The sequence below is a fragment of the Zootoca vivipara genome, chromosome Z1 (genome assembly GCF_965207765.1).
Source record: "Zootoca vivipara chromosome Z1, rZooViv2.hap1.1, whole genome shotgun sequence".
Lineage (NCBI taxonomy): Eukaryota > Metazoa > Chordata > Lepidosauria > Squamata > Lacertidae > Zootoca > Zootoca vivipara.
In genome coordinates, this window is record NC_142583.1 from 54,853,809 (window position 1) to 54,872,962 (window position 19,154).

The following is a 19,154-nucleotide window of genomic DNA, read 5'->3' on the forward strand; positions in this document are numbered from 1 at the left end:
AGGTTGAATTATATCTTAGCTCAACTTTTGTCAGGGTTTGCGCATTGGCTAGAACAGACCTGTCGTACAACGATCTGTGGTCCACTTTGCTAAATTCAGCCCACGTGACTTGTACATGTAGCCCAACAAAGCCTTGCCCTCATATCGAGACTGTAAAAAAGGGGATTTTCAAGTGTTTTTGGTAGGCTTCAACTCATGGTTGGTGAGTTGTTTAGCAAAGCAGGCCATGCATTAGTTTGGCAGAGGAAACAAACACAGGTCTGAATGTGAAGCCGCTTGGTGTGCTTAATGTTCATTGGATCGGTTAAGTTGTCTCCAGCCTATTCTAGTTGGGCTAGATACCGTACCAAGGGGCTGAAACACCTCTCTGGGCTGCAGATGGTGACAAATGTAAAAGGCAATTATAGGGTACGTCCCTTAATGAATTTCATTCCCACGATCATGTTCACTTAATTGCTGCACCTCCAGCCTGAAAGCTATTTTGCAAAAACGAAATAGAAGCTAATTAAAACATATTACCTGCTTTCCTCAGGACAATTACTGCCTCAGCCTAACCAAGCTCTGCAGAAGTCCTCTTTGCCACCAGTGGGTGAGTAGCAGTTACAATTTTGCTACTCCTGTGAAAAGTGTGTGTGTATCTGCACACCACTTTGAAGGAAAGGGGGCGGGATATAAATGTAATATATAAATACCAATAAATAAAGAGTATCGTGCTGTCTGGGAGCCTTACTGTATTTCACCAGGCACAAGGTATTGTCCTTTGAGTCCGGAGGAAATGTGATAACTGCAGTAGAAAGACTACTTGGGATTCCTGCATTGCAGGGGGTTGGACTAGATGACCCGGGGGGGGTCATTCCAATTTACAATTCTATGAATCTATTCTTCTAAGGCAGCTGAACCCTCTGGAATGCCATCAAGGCAACTGCACACTGTGTGGAAAGAGGGTGGGGTGGGAGCCGTGATGAGGAAAGTTCCTTATTCAGGGACATCTCTTATTTCCGGAGGGGCGGTGGGGAGGGATTTGAAGGTCAGAGAAAATCCGTATGTGAGTTGCAAGATGTGCAGGAAGGCAATAGGGTGGGGTGATTGGCAGTTAACTTCAAATCATCACATTCTAACCTTGTCTACCAACATCAAGCCTATTTGATATTCACATTTGGCTGTGGTTTTCACTTCAATTAATGGCATCGGTTGCCAATTGGTATTAGGAATTCAGCCAAAGAATTGGCCTCTCCACTGCTTCATTCTCCTGGGCCAATCCAGTAAAATACACTTTTAATTGTTCCACTCGGTAACCCTGAGAGGACAGGAAAAGCAATCACAGAGGGCTGGAAGAGTCAACAGTCTGCTCCTTCCAGAGTTATCGGGCTCATTTTATCTGACCTAGGCAGAAAATACCCAGGAGATTAATCTCATTAAAGCAGGATTTCTCCAACCTTGGACTTGATAGAGTTGTATTTTTCCAAGCCAAGATACTGTCATGATGAGGAGGTGTGAGGCCACAATCCTACACATACCTCCAAGTAAGCCCCATTGAACTCAATGGGAATTGCTTCTGAGACGGCTGTAAGTGGAGACGGTGCCACTTTGATCTCCCCAAAGGTCTCACATACAATGTTTCAAATTCTTTTCTTTTTTGACTTTCTCATAGGCTATTAAGTTAAGAACTGCTGCCGTTAGCTGGAAGACCAGGTCTCCAAAATCTCCCCTCGCTTTCACAGGAAACAAATGACACTGGTAGAAAGAGGGGCAATTTTCTGTCCACCTTTAGTTCAGACTAGTGCAGGGATTCTCATACTTACTTACCTGCAGGGCCCGCTTGAGACGACTGAAAAGTTCTGAGGTCCATCAGTCACAACATGGTTGTCCAGGGACAGAGCTAGTCCCAAAATGGTGGCAGACAGAGGCAGAGTGTAGCATAATAAGATGGCAATCACTAGCAACATTTTCTACTGGTATCTAAACCATCTAAGGAAATGACTAAATTCTTTCCCACAACATTTTCCCTGTGGCAAGGAGTTTCATAGTTCTCCCTTTCCATCAGCTAAGTGCAGGCAAAGGCTTTGGAATTATAGTGACTCAGCACTCTCATTTTAGGCAGAATGAGTTAACCCAGAGGCTCTAGAACTCTCTTATATTTTTCCCTTCCCATTCCTACATGCCTCTCAAAGTTTTTTTTACCCCATCTCCTATAATTTCTTCTTCCAGTCTCGCTTCACACTCAACCCTTAATCCCTCTGGCACTCGAGTTTCTTTCACACCTCCTCTTTGGTCCTTTTACATTCACTTCTTCCTCCTGCAACACTTTTCTGCTCTTATGCCCTTCCTTTATATTCCCAGTTTGCTTGTTTGTTGTTAAAAAAACATTATTGCCCAATACCTATTAGCTTTTATCTCACTTTCTGATTCGTTCACCACCACCTCCAGACCTTCTGCTCAGAGGAAGGAGTTCTTCCTCTCCTCAACCCACCCACCGCCGCCATATTTCTCTGTCTCCCAACCACCTTTACTCAGCAAGGAGTCCCTTGGTTCCAGGGTATTAATCATCTTGAACTGTATTGATCATTTTGATGAACGATTTTTGATATTGTCTGATATTTCGAATGACTATGATCTTATTAAACTGATGAATTCATTGTTGTTTGCTTTATTTCCATGTTCTTGTGTTTGATAGTATAGTCATAATGTTTGTTGTCTTTTGATGCTTTTATAATGATTGTGAGCCGCTTTGAGCTCAATGTTTGTTATTGGAAAAGCAGAATAAAAATGCCATATCAAATATTAAATCAAAATAAGGGTGGGGCAGGCAAATGAGGAGGCACTGGGCAGGCTGGGGCGCCAGCGACCACCTAAAACGGGGACCAAGGCCCACCATTTGAGAAGCGCTGGATTATATACCGTACTGTCTATACTGCTATGACCTGCGCTAAGAACTGTGTCCCCGTGAAAAGTTCAGACAGTGCTTTGGGGACTCCTAGTGTTCACTTCAAGGAATGTCACATCCTTAAACCAAAACTTACCACCTTAAAATCAAATAGGAATCCTTTTTATTAGGATGACCAAGGAAAGGGTTGAAAAATAGTGGTCAAAATTTTGAGTAAGCTCACTGTTGCTTGGGGGGCGGGTTTCCCCCCTGAATGGACTAACATGGCTGGATGTTTTTATATTGTTGTTTTATGTTGTGAACCACCCTGAGACCTGCGGGTATAGGGCAGTATACAAATTCAATTGGTGATGATAACTTCAACAACAGCAGCTCTATAAATCTTAAGGGGAAGGGCCACAGTTTAGTAGCAGAGTGTCTATTTTTCAAGTATTTCTTTATCATATCCTCCAATACCTCGCTGTCCCAAACAGGGTGTCCATGACACATACCCATCAACTGTCCAAGACATCCTCTTTTGGGGGTCCATGCTCTTGCACAAGAGCACAGCTACCCAAAATGTGCGTGATTGCGGACAGACACACATCTCACATGAAAGCACGGTGCCCAAAAATGCACGGGAGCCCAGCCTGGAAGATGCACAGCTAGTTTTGCTCTGGGACATGTTGGAGAGTATGGTGGCACCATTCACATAACGAAAACCTACCACCAAGATATCAACATTTTCAAAAGTAGGGGGTCCATGGCTTGGCTTTTGGAAAAAAAATGGGGTGCACAGTACTTAGCTAATAGGGAACCACAGTTCTAGAAGAACGCTAGAAAAGCCGTGAACGGATATGACAAGTGAAAGGAAATGACTAAAAGCTCCAAGAGCCAGACTTTCATCACTTAAGCTCTTATAGTTTTGATTAAAAGCTGCTGTAAAATGGCAACTCTTCATAACTGGACTCTGTCATGTGCCTTGTGATCCTGTTCCTATTCCCAGGTGCTCTTGTAAACCCCAAATTTGACTTCAGCAACAACCTTCCAGATCATGCTTGTAAAATGCCCCATGTTGTATCATAAATATTTTTACTGAACAGTCATGACAAATATATGAGAGAGCACAGAGTGAAATTTCTCATGAAACAAGACTTTATTACCCACAAAAATCATATATATCTAGGCCTAGGAACTGTGCCTTCTGCTCAATATAATTATTCCCCTGGTAGCTTGAAAATGAGGGTATCATGAATGTGGAGGCAGCTTCTGTTCAATGTAATTAGTTCCCCCAGCTACTTGCATTGTGAAAAGTGCAGCTGTTAAGCCATAGTGAATGCTAAATGAAGGCAATTTCCATTATAGATTGCATGGTAAAGATGCGCCATGTTCACTTCTGTCACAGCCGACTATTACAATGCATAAATAAATTCTACTGCTCCTGTGATGGTGGCCTTAAATCCTAAACCACGCTGTCTGGTACATCGTGTTGTCATGAATGGGGTATTTCTTCCTGCACCATACACTAAATCATGCCAATTAACTCCACATATAAGGAAGCAGCAGTGTTTCCAAAACCAAGCATCGGAAATACAAGCAGAAACAAAACACACAAATATACTCGGAAACCATGTTGTTCGATAGTCCTGGTCTCTCAGGGTAGATGCCCGTTTCGGATGTTATCCAGGAGATTTTGGGCCTCTTGGAGTCCATGACCAGCAGCTACATTCAGAAACTTTTCTACATCCCTGGAAGATAGGCAATCATTATCAGATAAACAGGCAGACAGAGAGGAGAAATGAGAACAGAGTGGGAATGGGCAGTTTTGTGCCTGCATTGCTTCTTCATTATCTATACATTTGCCATGATGCCCACTGGTGTGTCCGATGCATTGCCAAAAAAAAAGGTAAAGACGTGCAGATTTGCATAACATTTGCACCTGCTATTGTATACAATGCAAATTAAGAAATAACTAACAGAATGTAAGCAAAAATAATAATACACCTCACCAGTGAGGAGCAAGACTGTGACCAAGTAAAAGCAGATGCATGCCTGCTTAGTCTGCTGTGGGGATCTACTTGTTGATGGGCAACTTGAAGCCCCCTCCTGGGACTCAGCTAGATTGGTAAAGAAAAAGCGTTGTATATGCAATATAACACTGTGGCACCAGATGGCGCTGTGGAGTCCCGTCTTTCTCTACCGGGTTTCCCCGTTAGGGTTGCCATATTTTGAAGAGCAAAAAAGAGGACACCTTTGCCTACTTCTGCTTTTAATTATGGATCTCTGTGACGACTCTCATCATGAAAAAGAGGACGTGTCCTGGAAAAAGAGGACACAGGGCAACCCTACTTTAAATTGACAACGTGTTTAACTGAAACACTTCTTTGATGTGTCTAGATCCAGCCCTGCTCTCCCTTTTTGGGGTTCTTTATCTATAGTCACACTCAAAGAGAGGCAAGGAACTTTGTTCAGTTCAAGGGCTGCATTCCCACCTGGCTAGTTTGCTGGCAGTAGACAGGGCCTGAGGCAAAAGTGGGTGCATTGTAATCTTTGTGCTACAGGCTATGCATACTCACGCCCCCATTTTGTCCTGTATCCAGACAGAGAGGAAGAGCTATCAGAATTTAAGGAAACTTTCTAGTCAGGGAAAGACAAGGGGGGTTAGTCAAGAGCACGTTCATGGAGAAGGAAGGACTTTGATTGACTATTGCCCTAGGAGCAGAAAGAAATGAAGCATACCCTTCTTCAAGGATAGTTGTCATGTTCTTCAGTTTCCCCACGGCCAGGTTGAAAGAGGAGTGTGGGTGGCCTTGCTCTGCCGCTTGTCTGAAAGAGAGAAGACGAAGGAAAGAGGCTCCAAATTAGGGTCAACATGGTGACCAGGTCAGGCAAACTTGCAGAATGTGGCACCTTCCGACATTTCGCTGATGAAATGGGGGCATGCTTGAAACACCTTTACTGCCACACCAGAGACAGCAACTTGTGAGGGAGATTGGGGGAGAATTCTGGGAACTGTAGTTTACCCCTCTCAGAACTACAATCCCCACACCCTTAACCAACTACAGGTCCCAGAATTCGTGGGGTGGGGTGGGGGCTTTAAACATATCATGTTACGCTAGGCCCAAAAATCCCACACCAGAATATGAGGTGAATTAAGTGCAGGCAGTATAAGTCGAAAGAAATCTTACGGTGACCGTGTGTCCTATTTTACAGAGACTAGACCTCCATTTTGAAGGCCTGATAGAGAACAGCCCTTTATTTGAAGGCATCCCCAATTTGAGGGCTGCCCAGTCCAAGCCTGGTTTACAGTTAAGGAACCATAAAAGAGGAGAGCAGAAGCCTTGAAGTTGCCCATCCACAGCCAGGAGTGCCTGGTCAACAGACTGAGCAGGCACACAGGTCACCTAGTGCACTATAATGAGATGTATTGTATTTTTATTTAAATCATGGCAATTATTTCTAAATTTGCATCTATACTTATAAATTACCATGTGCAAACTGACATCCTCCTTTGTCCTCTTCTTTTTGGCTATACAAATCTGTTTTGGCAATGCATAACTGGCCACCCTTAAAAAAAAAAAACCTGTTCCATCTGGACTTCCTGCTGGCGTGGGACCTTCAAGCCGCTCTCCAGATGGCTATAAGCTCAATTACTACAGCTAGAATAAATTATTCTCATCGATTACTTCTTCATATCAAGGTGCTTAATGGAGAAACATTTAGGAAGCATGTTGAAGAGATAGGTTGAGCATGCCCGGCTGCGGGATTTAGCAGAGGAAGGGTGATCAAGGACAAAGGAATTTTGCTACTATCCGTGGCTACTAGATACGTTGGCTATGTTCTACCTCCCATATGCCTTTGAATCCCAGATTCTGGGAGTTGCAGGTGAGGAAAGTGCTGTTGCACTCAGGTGGTTCAGCTTGCAGGCTTTCCAAGGGCATCTGGTTCGCCACTGTTAGAACAGAGTGTGAGGCAAAACGGGCCTTTGGCCTGATCCAGCTGAGCTCTTGTGTTCTTAAATTCAGCAGGTGTTAGTGGTACCGTCAAGGCAGGGCTTTGGGGCAGATGTCCAGGGCCCCATGTAGCGGATTGAGCAGGAGGACCCCCAAATGCAGCAGGACTGGCTTGGCACATCAAAATGTATGTGAGGGGAACCCTCTTAAGACTATTTCATAGAATCATAGGATTGTAGAGTTAGAAAGGACCACAAGGGTCATCTAGTTCAACCCTCTGCAATGCAGGAATCCAAGGTGGGGCTTGAACCCATGACCCTGAAATTAAGGATCTCATGCTCTACCAACTGAGCTATCCCAGGGGTAGCTATCCCAGACCCAGAGGGTAAAATTACCTAATTGCAATATCGGCAGGTACAGCCGTTTAATTCTTACTTCTTCACGAGATGCACTTGCCCACATTACAGTATCTACAAAGAACTGTTAAATGCTCAGGAGCCCCTTGGCTTTTGTCCATCCCAATGGAGATGGCTGTTTCTTGTTGGAATTGAGCCCTCAGATCCCTCACTATGCCTTTTCATAAATGGGAGTTTTAGAAACCAAAATACCAGGAAATGGTTACTTTGCTGTTCCTCCCATTGGCCTTGGAGCTCTGGACAGCTATGGATCTATTTAATAATAATAATAATAATAATAATAATAATAATAATAATAATAATAATTTATTATTTATACCCCGCCCATCTGGCCGGGTTCCCCCAGCCACTCTGGGTGGCTTCCAACAAAACAGAAATTCTAAAATACAGAAATCCATCAAACATTAAAATACAGAAATCCATCACACATTAAAAGCTTCCCTGAAAGCTTTATTTATAATAAATAGCCGCAGCAGGCACTGCGGACTTCCAACAGTTTGACTTCACCCCCAAAGGTTCACTCCTCCATTGTCTCCTGAGACAGACGGATGCCCGCAACAATAGAATGAATCATTACCCGCTTCTCACCTGAACCACTGCATGGCTTTCTCTTCATTCTTTTCCACACCAGCTCCTAGCAATGAGGCAAAGTCACAATCAATATGGTTGCCAACTTTTTTTTTACTGGTACTTGCTCCTGCACTGTTAAGGGCAGCTTGGTTTACAGACCTTAGCAGACGGTGGTGATACTGAACACCTCCATGCTTTGAAAAAACTTGGCTTGGCTCATTTCCACAAGTTGCCGTTAAAGCAACAAGCCAGACCATCTTTTGCTGATCAGTTGACAACCTCACAATACAGGCCTGTTAGGTGAAAAGCCTACCCCTATTGTCCAAAATGTTGAGGGCAGCTATCACAGTAGCTGAAAATACAGAGGGGGAACCAGGATGCACTTGTGATCCTGCTGTGCAACAGCTGCCGCAAGCCCACACATTCAACCTAATATGTGAAAGGGTCCCTGTACACGCAGAGATCTTCCATCTAATCAAGAAGCCCAGGTTATTTTATCTAATGTTTTCTAATGTTCTTGTTCTTTATTCGGTGCAAAAAAAGAAAGTTCAAGTTCAATCATGGGTAGCCTAGATCTGTGTGAACAGGGCAAGATCCTGCACAAAAGTCCTTTTCACAAATTACAAATTCAAATTGGGCACAGAAGTCATCTGATGGCAGCCAAAGTTAAGTATTACCTTTTAGATATCTCTGTCCCACAATGTGCTGGGCACTGGGGTACCCTAGATGAGCGTACATATGAGCCACATGGAAATGGAAGTTCTCGTAACACAGCATGATGTAAAGCAGAAGAAAGATGGAACCAATGATAGCCATCAGCTGTAAAGAAAGAAGAAAGGACTAAGAGGTTTGCTAGAAGTCTTTTTAGACCAAAGACCACTAATCCCCAGGTTTGTTACTATAGAAATGTTTTCCTCCTCCCTCTGTCTCACAGTCATTCTCCTTTCACTCTTCTATCCTGGGTGAGTAGCCGCATCAGCGCCTCTGACACACACCATACATTTTAACCCCTAAAAATCCTGGAACCTGTAGCTTGTAATAGATGCTAGAAATTATAGCAAAATAAAAAAATTCCTTCAGTAGCACCTTAAAGACCAACTAAGTTTATATTTTGGTATGAGCTTTCGTGTGCATGCACACTTCTTCAGATACCACTTCAGATAATTTCTTCAGATAGAAATTATAGGTTTGTGAGGTGCAAGCTACAGTTCCCAGCATTCCCTGGGGGGAGCAACGTGCTTTAAAAGTATGGGGTGTGTGGAGCCCGTTTCCTCCCCACTTTGTTTTTTCTTTAAAAGCATACACAGGTTGTACATTGACAATAAATTTACTACTACTACTACTACTACTACTACTACTACTACTAAAATACTGTTACATGCCACCCCAATATCTGAGTGTTGCGAGATTCCAGGGGTCCAAGGTTTGTGTTTCCTTTGGGAATGAGGCACAGCGGAGACGGTGATGTCTTTATGATATATGGTTTATTTACACTTATATACAACCTGAGTTTATGATAGATGGGCTCCCAGCATTGCACTCTAAGAGGGTTCTGCCTCTTCTGTTGCTTCAGCCTCAGAAACAAACAGAAATCAAACATGCTCCAAAATGTGGCTCTGGCCCTCTCACCAGCTTTCCGACTGAAACAATTTCCCTCCAGTTCACATCAAGCAAAAGCTGCTAACCCGAAGCTCCACTGCTGGCCTTTGTTTTTCTAGCTAACCCTGAGCTCAACCCCCTACCTCTCCACATCCAGCAGAGTGTTGCCTTCTTGATGGCTTTCCTGATGGGTCATCACCCTGTCTTTGTTTGCTCAATGACATGGGAAGCTGAGTATGGCTATTAAGAGTGTGCTTTCCAGTTTCTCTTCAGGCACTGATTACATTCTTCTTGTTGTTTAGTCATTTAGTCGTGTCTGATTCTTCATGACCCCATGGACCAGAGCAGGCCAGGCACTCCTGTCTTCTGATTACATTCTAACACTTAAAAGGTAAAGGTAAAGGTAAAAGTACCCCTGACCATTAGGTCCAGTCGCAAACGACTCTGGAGTTGTGGCGCTCATCTCGCTCTATAGGCTGAGGGAGCCATACCAAATCTGGAAATTATGAGTGCCTGACACTCACAATTTCTGACATCTGAAACTACTAACAAAACAGTCCACAAACGGGATAACAGGCACTCTCAATGAGCAGTTAAAGGTAAAGGGACCCCTGACAGTTAAGTCCAGTTGCGAACGACTCTGGGGTTGCGGCGCTCATCTCACTTTACTGGCTGAGGGAGTCATCGTTTGTATGCAGACAGCTTCCGGGTCATGTGGCCAGCATGACTAAGCAACTTCTGGCGAACCAGAGCAGTGCACGGAAACGCCATTTACCTTCCCGCTGGAGAGGTACCTATTTATCTACTTGCACTTTGACGTGCTTTCGAACTGCTAGGTTGGCAGGAGCAGAGACCAAGCAATGGGAGCTCACCCCACCCCAGGGATTTGAACCGCCGACCTTCTGATCGGCAAGCCCTAGGGCTCTGTGTTTTAGACCACAGCGCCACCCGCGTTCTTATGAGCAGTTACTACCCACCTAATTCCACCTGGGGCACTCAGAAAAGGGCCTTTGAAACAGTTAAATTTTGGACAGCTCTATGCAGGAGAAGGCAGTCCTTTAATTACTCCCTTAGTCTCCAGCCATTTAGGACTTTGAAGGTTAAAACCAACAAAATGGTATTATTCATTGTACTGTATATGAATTCGGATCTCCATGGTATTCTAAAGATCTTCTGCGGGAGAGCTCAGTCAGGAGAGCATGAGACTCTTAATCTAAGGGTTGTCCAAAATGATTCTTGCATTGCAGTGGGTTGGACTAGATGACCCTTCATGGTCCCTTCCAACTGTACAATTCTATGATTCTACAATGGCTGGCTGCTTCTTCGGATGCCAATGGGATTGTGATCTTCATCCATAGCCACTACTTGTTGCATCCAATAAGAGATAATTTAGGACAATGGAGTTCATTTTAAGAAAGCAATTTAGGAGATACTGCTAAATCTTAAGTCTAGCCAGGGCTAGAACACTAGTTATTGTGGACTTTTTTGGTTTGAGTTCTTAATAAATGGTTTTCTAATATGCCTGGATGGATGGACATCTCTTTAGTTGGGTTATTGCAATTCCCCACTTAATGAATGAGGAGCACAGACTTCTTTTGTCTAGATCACTGATTGGCCAGCTTATCAGCATATTTTCAGGCCGTGGCTGACAATTTATGCAAAGCAAACAGTATCAAACCTAAGAAATCTCTGCCTTGCACAATGGACTCAAATTGCTGTTAGACAGCTCCTCCTTAGATAAAGCCCATCTAAGTCCTTTAAGCATGACAAATGTGCTTTTATCATAGGGCACACAGATGTTTTCAATGACAAGCTGTTACAAAGGGTAATGGATCACCCTGTCCGAAGCAAAAGGTGGGTACCACTTTGAATGAGGCTTTAGAAAATAGGACCCTTGCAGCCTTGATATGCAATGATTGTTTCTCCTCTACCTGTTGATTTCCTGCCTAAAAGTGCTTAATGCCTTTAAATGTGTTCATTCTGGATGTAGCTTAATGGGAGCTACAGTATTTTTCTTTTTGTTATCTTTGTTGTCAGGAGGCAGGTTCTATTTGCAGCATTTGAAAAAAATAGGAAACAGGAGAACAGAGATATGTACTGTATTAGCAATGAGAAAGTTGAGGGGAACATGGGAATCTGCCTTAAACCAACTCAGGCTATTGGCCCATCTAATCCAGCATTTGTCTGCTGTTATGGGTTAAAGGTAAAGGTAAAGGGACCCCTGACCATTAGGTCCAGTCGTGACCGACTCTGGGGTTGCGCGCTCATCTCGCATTATTGGCCGAGGGAGCCGGCGTATAGCTTCCAGGTCATGTGGCCAGCATGACAAAGCTGCTTCTGGAGAACCAGAGCAGCACATGGAAATGCCGTTTACCTTCCCGCTGTAGCGGTTCCTATTTATCTACTTGCATTTTTGATGTGCTTTCGAACTGCTAGGTTGGCAGGAGCTGGGACCAAGCAACGGGAGCTCACCCCGTCACAGGGATTCGAACCGCCGACCTTCTGATCAGCAAGCCCTAGGCTCAGTGGTTTAACCACAGCGCCACCTGGTTAGTGGGGAAATATTCTGTGGAATTAGCCTTGCACTGGTCTCACGGGCATAGCATTTCCTGAAGCCTGGAGCAAGATGGCAGAAAACCATTCCGTTGAAGGAGGAGGACCATAGCTCAGTTGCGGATCACAGGCTTTGCAAGGTTCAACTCCTGGCATGTGCAGGTAAGGGCTGAGAAAACCTCCTGTCCGAGATTCTGCAGAGCCTCTGCCATTCAGTGTAGCCAACATGGTGCCCCTCCAAATATGGACTACAACTCCCATCATCCCTGACCACTGGCCATGCTGGCTGGGGTTGACGGCCGTTGTAGACCAAAACATCTGGGTAGCATCAAATTGTCTAGCCAGTTTAGATGGACAGTCAGTATAAGGCAGCTTCCTATATTTCTATGAACAAGAAAGGCTTGGACTCTGGAGTTTCTCAGCTACAGAGTGGCTGGTGTCAATACCACCATCTTTACTGCTGTTGTTGGTTGCATTATTACTACTGCTACGGTCATTGTGCTGGGCACTTACAGCAGAGCAAGAAGACAGACCCCTGCCCCATGTTGCTTTACTACGGTACCCAAAATTCATAGTGTAATAGCAGCGTACTGGCAGGGATACAGCGTGTCTATTGTTCTCATCCAATGTACTGACAGTAAACTCATTCACCGTGTGAGTCCTCATGCAGCCAAAATGGAAACATTCCTACATAAGGGAAAGGAGGAAGCAGGATCAGGGGAACCCTGAGATTTGCAGAAGTTCAAAAAAATATTTACAAATATAAACCCTTAAAAGGGAGAGGGAAGAAAAACCAAAAGCAGTCCAATGAAGACTGAGTGTACCCATTTGGCATGGAATATTGACTGCTGGGGTGGGCAGGGGGAGAGAAAACGGGGTTGGGGGAGGTGAAATGGAATGGAGTGTCCTGGAACAGGGCATAGCTGGCTGGCCTGGGGAGGGGGATCCTGAACAGGAGCAGTCCATGCTGCAAAAATTTGTTGCAGGTCCCACTTATGCATACTTCGATACTGCCCCTGCCACCTGCGACAAATAATAATCATGACTATCCTTTCTGCCTTAGAGCAGAGAGATGACCCAAAAAGTGAAACACAACCCCAATTCCTCATCCCTGGTAACTCACCTCCCATTTGCTCCACTCGGAAAGAGAGGCTTTCTTAATTCTCTGGGGAAGAGGAGCCTCCCAGATCTCCTCAGGACCTGCTTGGCTCCTTCTTGTCGCTTTCCTCTGCATTATAGCTGCTTTCATGCCCCTGCTTCCTCTCGCATGCTTCTTGCTAGCCAGTTTTTTACTCCAGCGAAGAACAGCCTGCTTCATTCCCCTCCTCCAGATCCCATTCACAGTTTGAGCTCAAGCCCAGATCTTCCCATCAGCGGGCAGGTGCTTGGTGTGGCTTCTACCTCTGATTTATGGGCAGCAAGAAAAAGAAAAATAGGCACTGCTCATGGAAGCAAAAAAAAGGGGGGGGGACAGTTTTCCTTTTGTATGGGTTCATTGCTTTTTCTTTCCCAGCAAGGCTTCCGTGCTTTGGCTGCATGGTGGACAGAAATTCAACAGATGCAGCTTTCAACAACATATAGCGATGTGGGGGATAAGCCAGCAATCCCACCTGAACAGAAAGAGGAGAATGGTGACTTTTCCTTTCGGGAGCTTCTCAACAGCTCATATTTTAAAAACAAAAAAGTTCATGTTAAGTTTCTCAGCTTCTCTCTGATTTGAGTGGCCACCATGCAACCCCATCAGCTATGAATTTTTTAAAAAGCATTTTTGACTCCTATCTTCTCAGCTCATTTCTCAACATATAGGTTTCATATATAATTCTGAGTTTCTTGTTAGCAATGGGGATCTTGCTGCTAAGAAAATGGAGCAAAAAACTATGTTCCTAATAATTTTATTACATGTAATAAGAAACCTCCCTGAGATCTATGGATGAAGGGTGGTATACAAATTTAATTAATAATAGTAATAATATACAAATGTACTCATTTGCAGTTCTTAGCTACCTATTTGTGCACTCATTCTGCTGTTTATCATCAGCATCATCATTCAATATGCTACAGCTCAATTGCTGACAGAATACCCAGTCAGCAAATTACGCCTTTTCTGGGAGACCCATATTAAAGATTTTACTATTAGTATATGAAGCTAGATACCAGTTTACCCGAGGGGTCACCTTACCCCCTATCTGCCCACTCTAACACATCACTCTGCACTGGGCTGGCCCACTGGAAATTGATGGGTGGATTATAGTCTATATTTTGTCCTCTTGCTGATTGAGTGGCCATGTTAGAAGCAGTGATAAAGAGCCATCCTTATACCATGCTGCCATCGTGTGGCCATATTAGCTTTTTAATGCTACAATTTCCAGAGGTTTTTTTTGAAAGAAAATGGAACCCATTTTAGCTAGCATTTCCAGAGACAATCAGCTAACTAAAACAGCACACTTGGGAAATTCTACACCCTGGTCCAGATAAGGAGCTCCATGTGTGGAAGAGTGGACATGCATCTCATGTCCTACGTTTTGAAGGGGTGTCAGAGCCGAGGACAGTCCTCTATTCCAAGGCATCCTGCCTGGTCCAAAGATAAAGAGCCATAATAAGTACTGTACATAGGCTTTTCAATTGCCCATCATATAACCTCCAAGTGTCCCTTTTTTCCAGGGACAGTCCCAGAATTACAAAGCCATCCCAGTTTCAGATTTGATCCTGGAATGTCACCAGTGCCGCCGCCAGCACTTGTCCTGAGTGACTGTGGTGGTGACAGTGGCAAATGCAAGGGAGTATCTTGTTGCTTCTCCATGGCCTCTCCATGGCTACTGCTGCCGGTCTCCTCCTTTGGGCAGCTCATAGCAACTGCTGGAGAGCAGGTGAGGAGGAGGAAAGGCTGCCAACACTGTGGCCCAGCCCTGTGTGACACGCCAGCTCTGAGGTGCAGGCAGAGGGCAGGGCCACCCTGGGCAGAAAGAAAGGGGAAGCAGAGCAGAGTGCAATGTGTCTTGATTTTTTTAAAAAAATGCTTTGTGCATCTGCATCTAATCTTGCCCCTTTTCTAAATGTAGTTATTGGTGTGTGCTATTCTTTTGGTAAAGCTACCAAATCTATTGGTTGCTGCAGCTTAGACTGTATGGCGCATACAAGGCAATGTTGAGTTCCTAGACCAACAACTCAGGAACTTTCAGTGCTGTAACCAAGTCAAATTTTACTGTCCGTGCATTTTCTAAATGCTAAGTAGGTAAACACATGAACCTAATCTTTGGAGAGTTTGTAAGGAAACCATTTTTAACTTACCAAATGTGTAGTCTTTTTCTATGCTAGGGGAAGAGGGGGATTCTGTCAGGAACTTTAAAGGGCATATTTTAAAGGTCTAACAGTCTATATTTCCACGCTTCACATTGCTGCATATTTTGTCATTTTAAGTCTCTGCTGAGATTCTCTCACTAAAGAGTACTTGCCTCTAACTTTGATCTTGGTGTCCAGGGATTTTTCTTTGAACCAACAATAATGAGATCAGGCAACCCTGCCCATCAGTCAAAGTGGCCTACGGGTGGGCATGGTGGTTGATGAGTCAGCCTGCTAGGCTGTAAATCCCCCCCCCCCCGTGCTGTTATACGACTCTATATGGTCTCCATGCCTCAAGCAGTACTGTAATCTGAAACCAACCGCCTTTGTCTCTTAACTGCTGTTACCAGTAGGGTGGGCCCACACCTTTTATATCTACTACTCCCATTGTTCTCACGTTAATTGATAAAATTCCGTTTATCAAGTTATTTTTCTTGGGGGAAATCACATGCCTAGTAGAGGAAAATAGTGGGTGACTATGAATTATGGTGCTGGAGGAGACTCGAGAGTCCCATGGACTGCAAGAAGATCAAACCTATCCACTGTGAAGGAAATCAGCCCTGAGTGCTCACTGGAAGGACAGATCCTGAAGCTGAGGCTCCAATACTTTGGCCACCTCATGAGAAGAGAAGACTCCCTGGAAAAGACCCTGATGTTGGGAAAGACTGAGGGCACTAGGAGAAGGGGACGACAGAGGACGAGATGGTTGGACCGTGTTCTCGAAGCTACGAAAATGAGTTTGAGGCAGTGGAAGACAGGAGTGCCTGGCGTGCTATGATGGGGTCACGAAGAGTCGGACACGACTAAACAACAACAACAATGAGCAGCTAATTAGGTGAGGTCTAGAGTGCAGACCTCAGCTTTTTCTGGCTGGACGTAAGAACAGCCAATTAAGTTTATCTAGTTTCAGGTAGGTAGCGGTGTTGGTCTGACGCAGTCAAAACAAAATTTAAAAATCCTTTTAGTAGCACCTTAGAGCAGGCATCCCCAGACTTCGCCCCTCCAGATGTTTTGGACTACAATTCCCATCTTCCCTGACCACTGGTCCTGTTAGCTAGGTATCATGGGAGTTGTAGACCAAAACATCTGGAGGGCCGCAGTTTGGGGGTGCCTGCCTTAAGAGACCAACTAAGTTTGTCATAGGTATAAGCTTTATCTAGATTTGAGATTAATTTGGTCATCCTCTTTTGACTCCAGCTTTCTCTAAACAACTTGGCTCTCCTTTCAGAAATATGCAGTTTGGCACTGCAAGATGTAAAGGAAGACGGGGTCCTGAAGGTTGTGCAGGAAAAGACAGGGCATAGCTGAAATTCATTCTAACCTCAGTGTTACCATCATGTAAGTTACCTTCGTGTTCTAGTAAAAAGCAAAAAAAAAAAAAAATACATACAGTAGCTGAGAAAAGATGAAGGTTAAAGTGGACTGCATGCAAAAACTGTAGGGCTAGTGTGTAGTTACTGATAGGTAAAGGGGTAAAGGGGCCCCTGACCATCAGGTCCAGTCGTGTCCGACTCTGGGGTTGCGGCGTTCATCTCGCTCTATAGGCCGAGGGAGCCGGCATTTGTCCGCAGACAGCTTCCGGGTCATGTGGCCAGCATGACAAAGCTGCTTCTGGCGAACCAGAGCAGCGCATAGAAACGCCGTTTACCTTCCCGCCGGAGCAGTCCCTATTTATCTACTTGCACTTTGATGCGCTTTCAAACTGTTAGGTGGGCAGGAGCTGGGACTGAGCAACGGGAGCTCACCCCGTTGCAGGGATTTGAACCGCCAACCTTCTGATCAGCAAGCCCTAAACTCTGTGGTGTAACCCACAGCGCTACCTAGAAAGCTGCAATACTAAGACCCATTCAGTATGGTAGAATTTGGCTTTGGAATAAGTGAATGGCTTTGGATTAAGTGAAATGTGTAAACTCAAGATATAGAAAGCTACCCATGTGCAGTGTCCTACTTAAGAAGCTAGGAAAAGTGAAGCTGGACCAGACGAAACAGCCCTCCTGTTCTTTTTTTATTATTATTATTGTTTTTTATTAATTTTGCAACTGTATACAATAACAAATCACATAAAAAGGAAGAAAGAGCAGTACCAGACAAAAAAGAAAAGTAATCCACAGGTATCCCTTTACAGCTTACATACCTCAAATAAAGTTATCATTTTATACAGATTGTCAACCTGGGTTTATATCTCAAATTACAGCATTTTCCTTCCTGATCTATATTTCCCTCTTCACCTCGTCTTCCCCCATTTGACCTCCCCCTCTCTCTCTTTTGGTTTTATTTCCATCCGATTATTTTCGTCCCATTATATGTTTTACCAGATACCCTTATCCATTTTATTCTTAACTATATACTTACGTCCTGGTTACATACCCTCTTGTTGCATTTTGTAATGGCCATTTACCAGTTTTCCCTTTTTTTTCCCCCATTTTGTTTTCTCCTTGGTCTTTCTTTTACTAAATCTTACAGTAGTCTTTCCTATACTGTAAATTATAAATTTTTCCCATTCTTTTTGAAACTTTTGTTGTTTTTGATCTCTGATTCTCCCCGTTAACCTCGCTAGCTCTGAGTATTCTATCAACTTCTCTCTCCAGTCTTCTATTGTTCGCACTTCCATTGTTCTCCACTTTTGCGCTAAAATAACCCTTGCGGCCATGGTGGCGTACATGAAAAGTTTGTGATCTCCTTTCTTTATACTTCTGCTTAAAATTCCTAGTAACATTTCTTCAGGTCTTTTTGGGAACGTGTATCGTAACAGTCTTTTTAGTTCATTGTATATTTGTTCCCAATAGATTTTTACCTTTTCACAGAGCCACCACATGTGGTAATAGTCTCCTTCTTTGATGTTACACTTCCAACATTTTTTATTACTAGACTTATTAATTTTTGCAAGTTTGACCGGCGTAAGTCCAGCATCCTGTTCACACAGTGGTGAACCAAACGCCTATGTAACTGTTTTGATTATACGTAAGCCACTCTGGGAACCTTTTCGGCTGAAGAGCAGGGTACAAATGCTCTAAATAAATAAATAAATAAGCCCGCAGGCAGAAGCTGAACATTAGTCCTCTCTCCCTACTTGTTTCTCAGCAATAGGTATTTAGAGACATACTGCTGCCAACACTGGAGGTAATATATATGGCTAGCATCCACTCCTCTCTCCTTCTTCTCCAGAGAAACTGGTGTGTGATTCACAAAGGGTATAGAAAATATGTCTGTTGTCCAACTCAATGTGTTTACTCAAAAGTAGGTGCCAGTTTTAAAGGGGCTTGCACATAAATGAACATAGAAAAGCATCAGGGCTGGAAGCATGTCACAATCTTCATTTGTAATTGTGACCTTGAAAGTTGGGTATTAAAGCTTGTAGCTGTGAGCTAATGCCTTTGTAGGAGGAAGAGAGAAGACAAGGTAGATTCACGAGCTCTCATTTTCTGTATAAACTGAAAGTTGCTCTAAGTAAGTACTCTCAGGGTGGATATTTGGCATGGGCTGTTCGTGCAGATGCCAACAGAAAAATGCCAATTTTCTAATTACTGGACTGTGTCACACAATTGGATTGCACAAGGGCCACCACCCCCATTTTGTGACTCCTTATGTTTTAAGTGCTGCAGGTTTCACCAACAGTACTGGAAAGACACTGGAAGAAAACCATGAATGGCTCACTGATTACTGTGTTCACTTCACAAATGCACTCAAGTTTTTCTATCCACTTCATCCACGCAATGCATAATTTTATAAATCCCACCTGATTTGACCTGAACGTCATGACAAATTAGATGCAAATTCATTTTAGTGCACTGGAAAAAAATTCAGTTCAGCCTTTACTGGAGAACCCACGGTGATGTACACAGGAGGGCAACTCAAGGCCCT

General features: G+C 43.9%; 1 protein-coding gene across 1 annotated transcript; it reads right to left on the reverse strand.

The window, feature by feature from the left end:
- Positions 1 to 3,981: 3,981 nt before the first annotated feature.
- On the reverse strand, positions 3,982 to 13,564 carry LOC132592623 (uncharacterized). The gene is made up of 5 exons (XM_060278476.2): positions 13,078 to 13,564; positions 8,480 to 8,621; positions 7,821 to 7,866; positions 5,603 to 5,689; positions 3,982 to 4,611 (listed from the first exon to the last, which is right to left on the reverse strand). The coding sequence occupies exons 1-5, from the start codon at positions 13,270 to 13,272 to the stop codon at positions 4,518 to 4,520; spliced, it is 564 nt and encodes a 187-aa protein (XP_060134459.2). The 5' UTR covers positions 13,273 to 13,564; the 3' UTR covers positions 3,982 to 4,517.
- Positions 13,565 to 19,154: the final 5,590 nt, after the last annotated feature.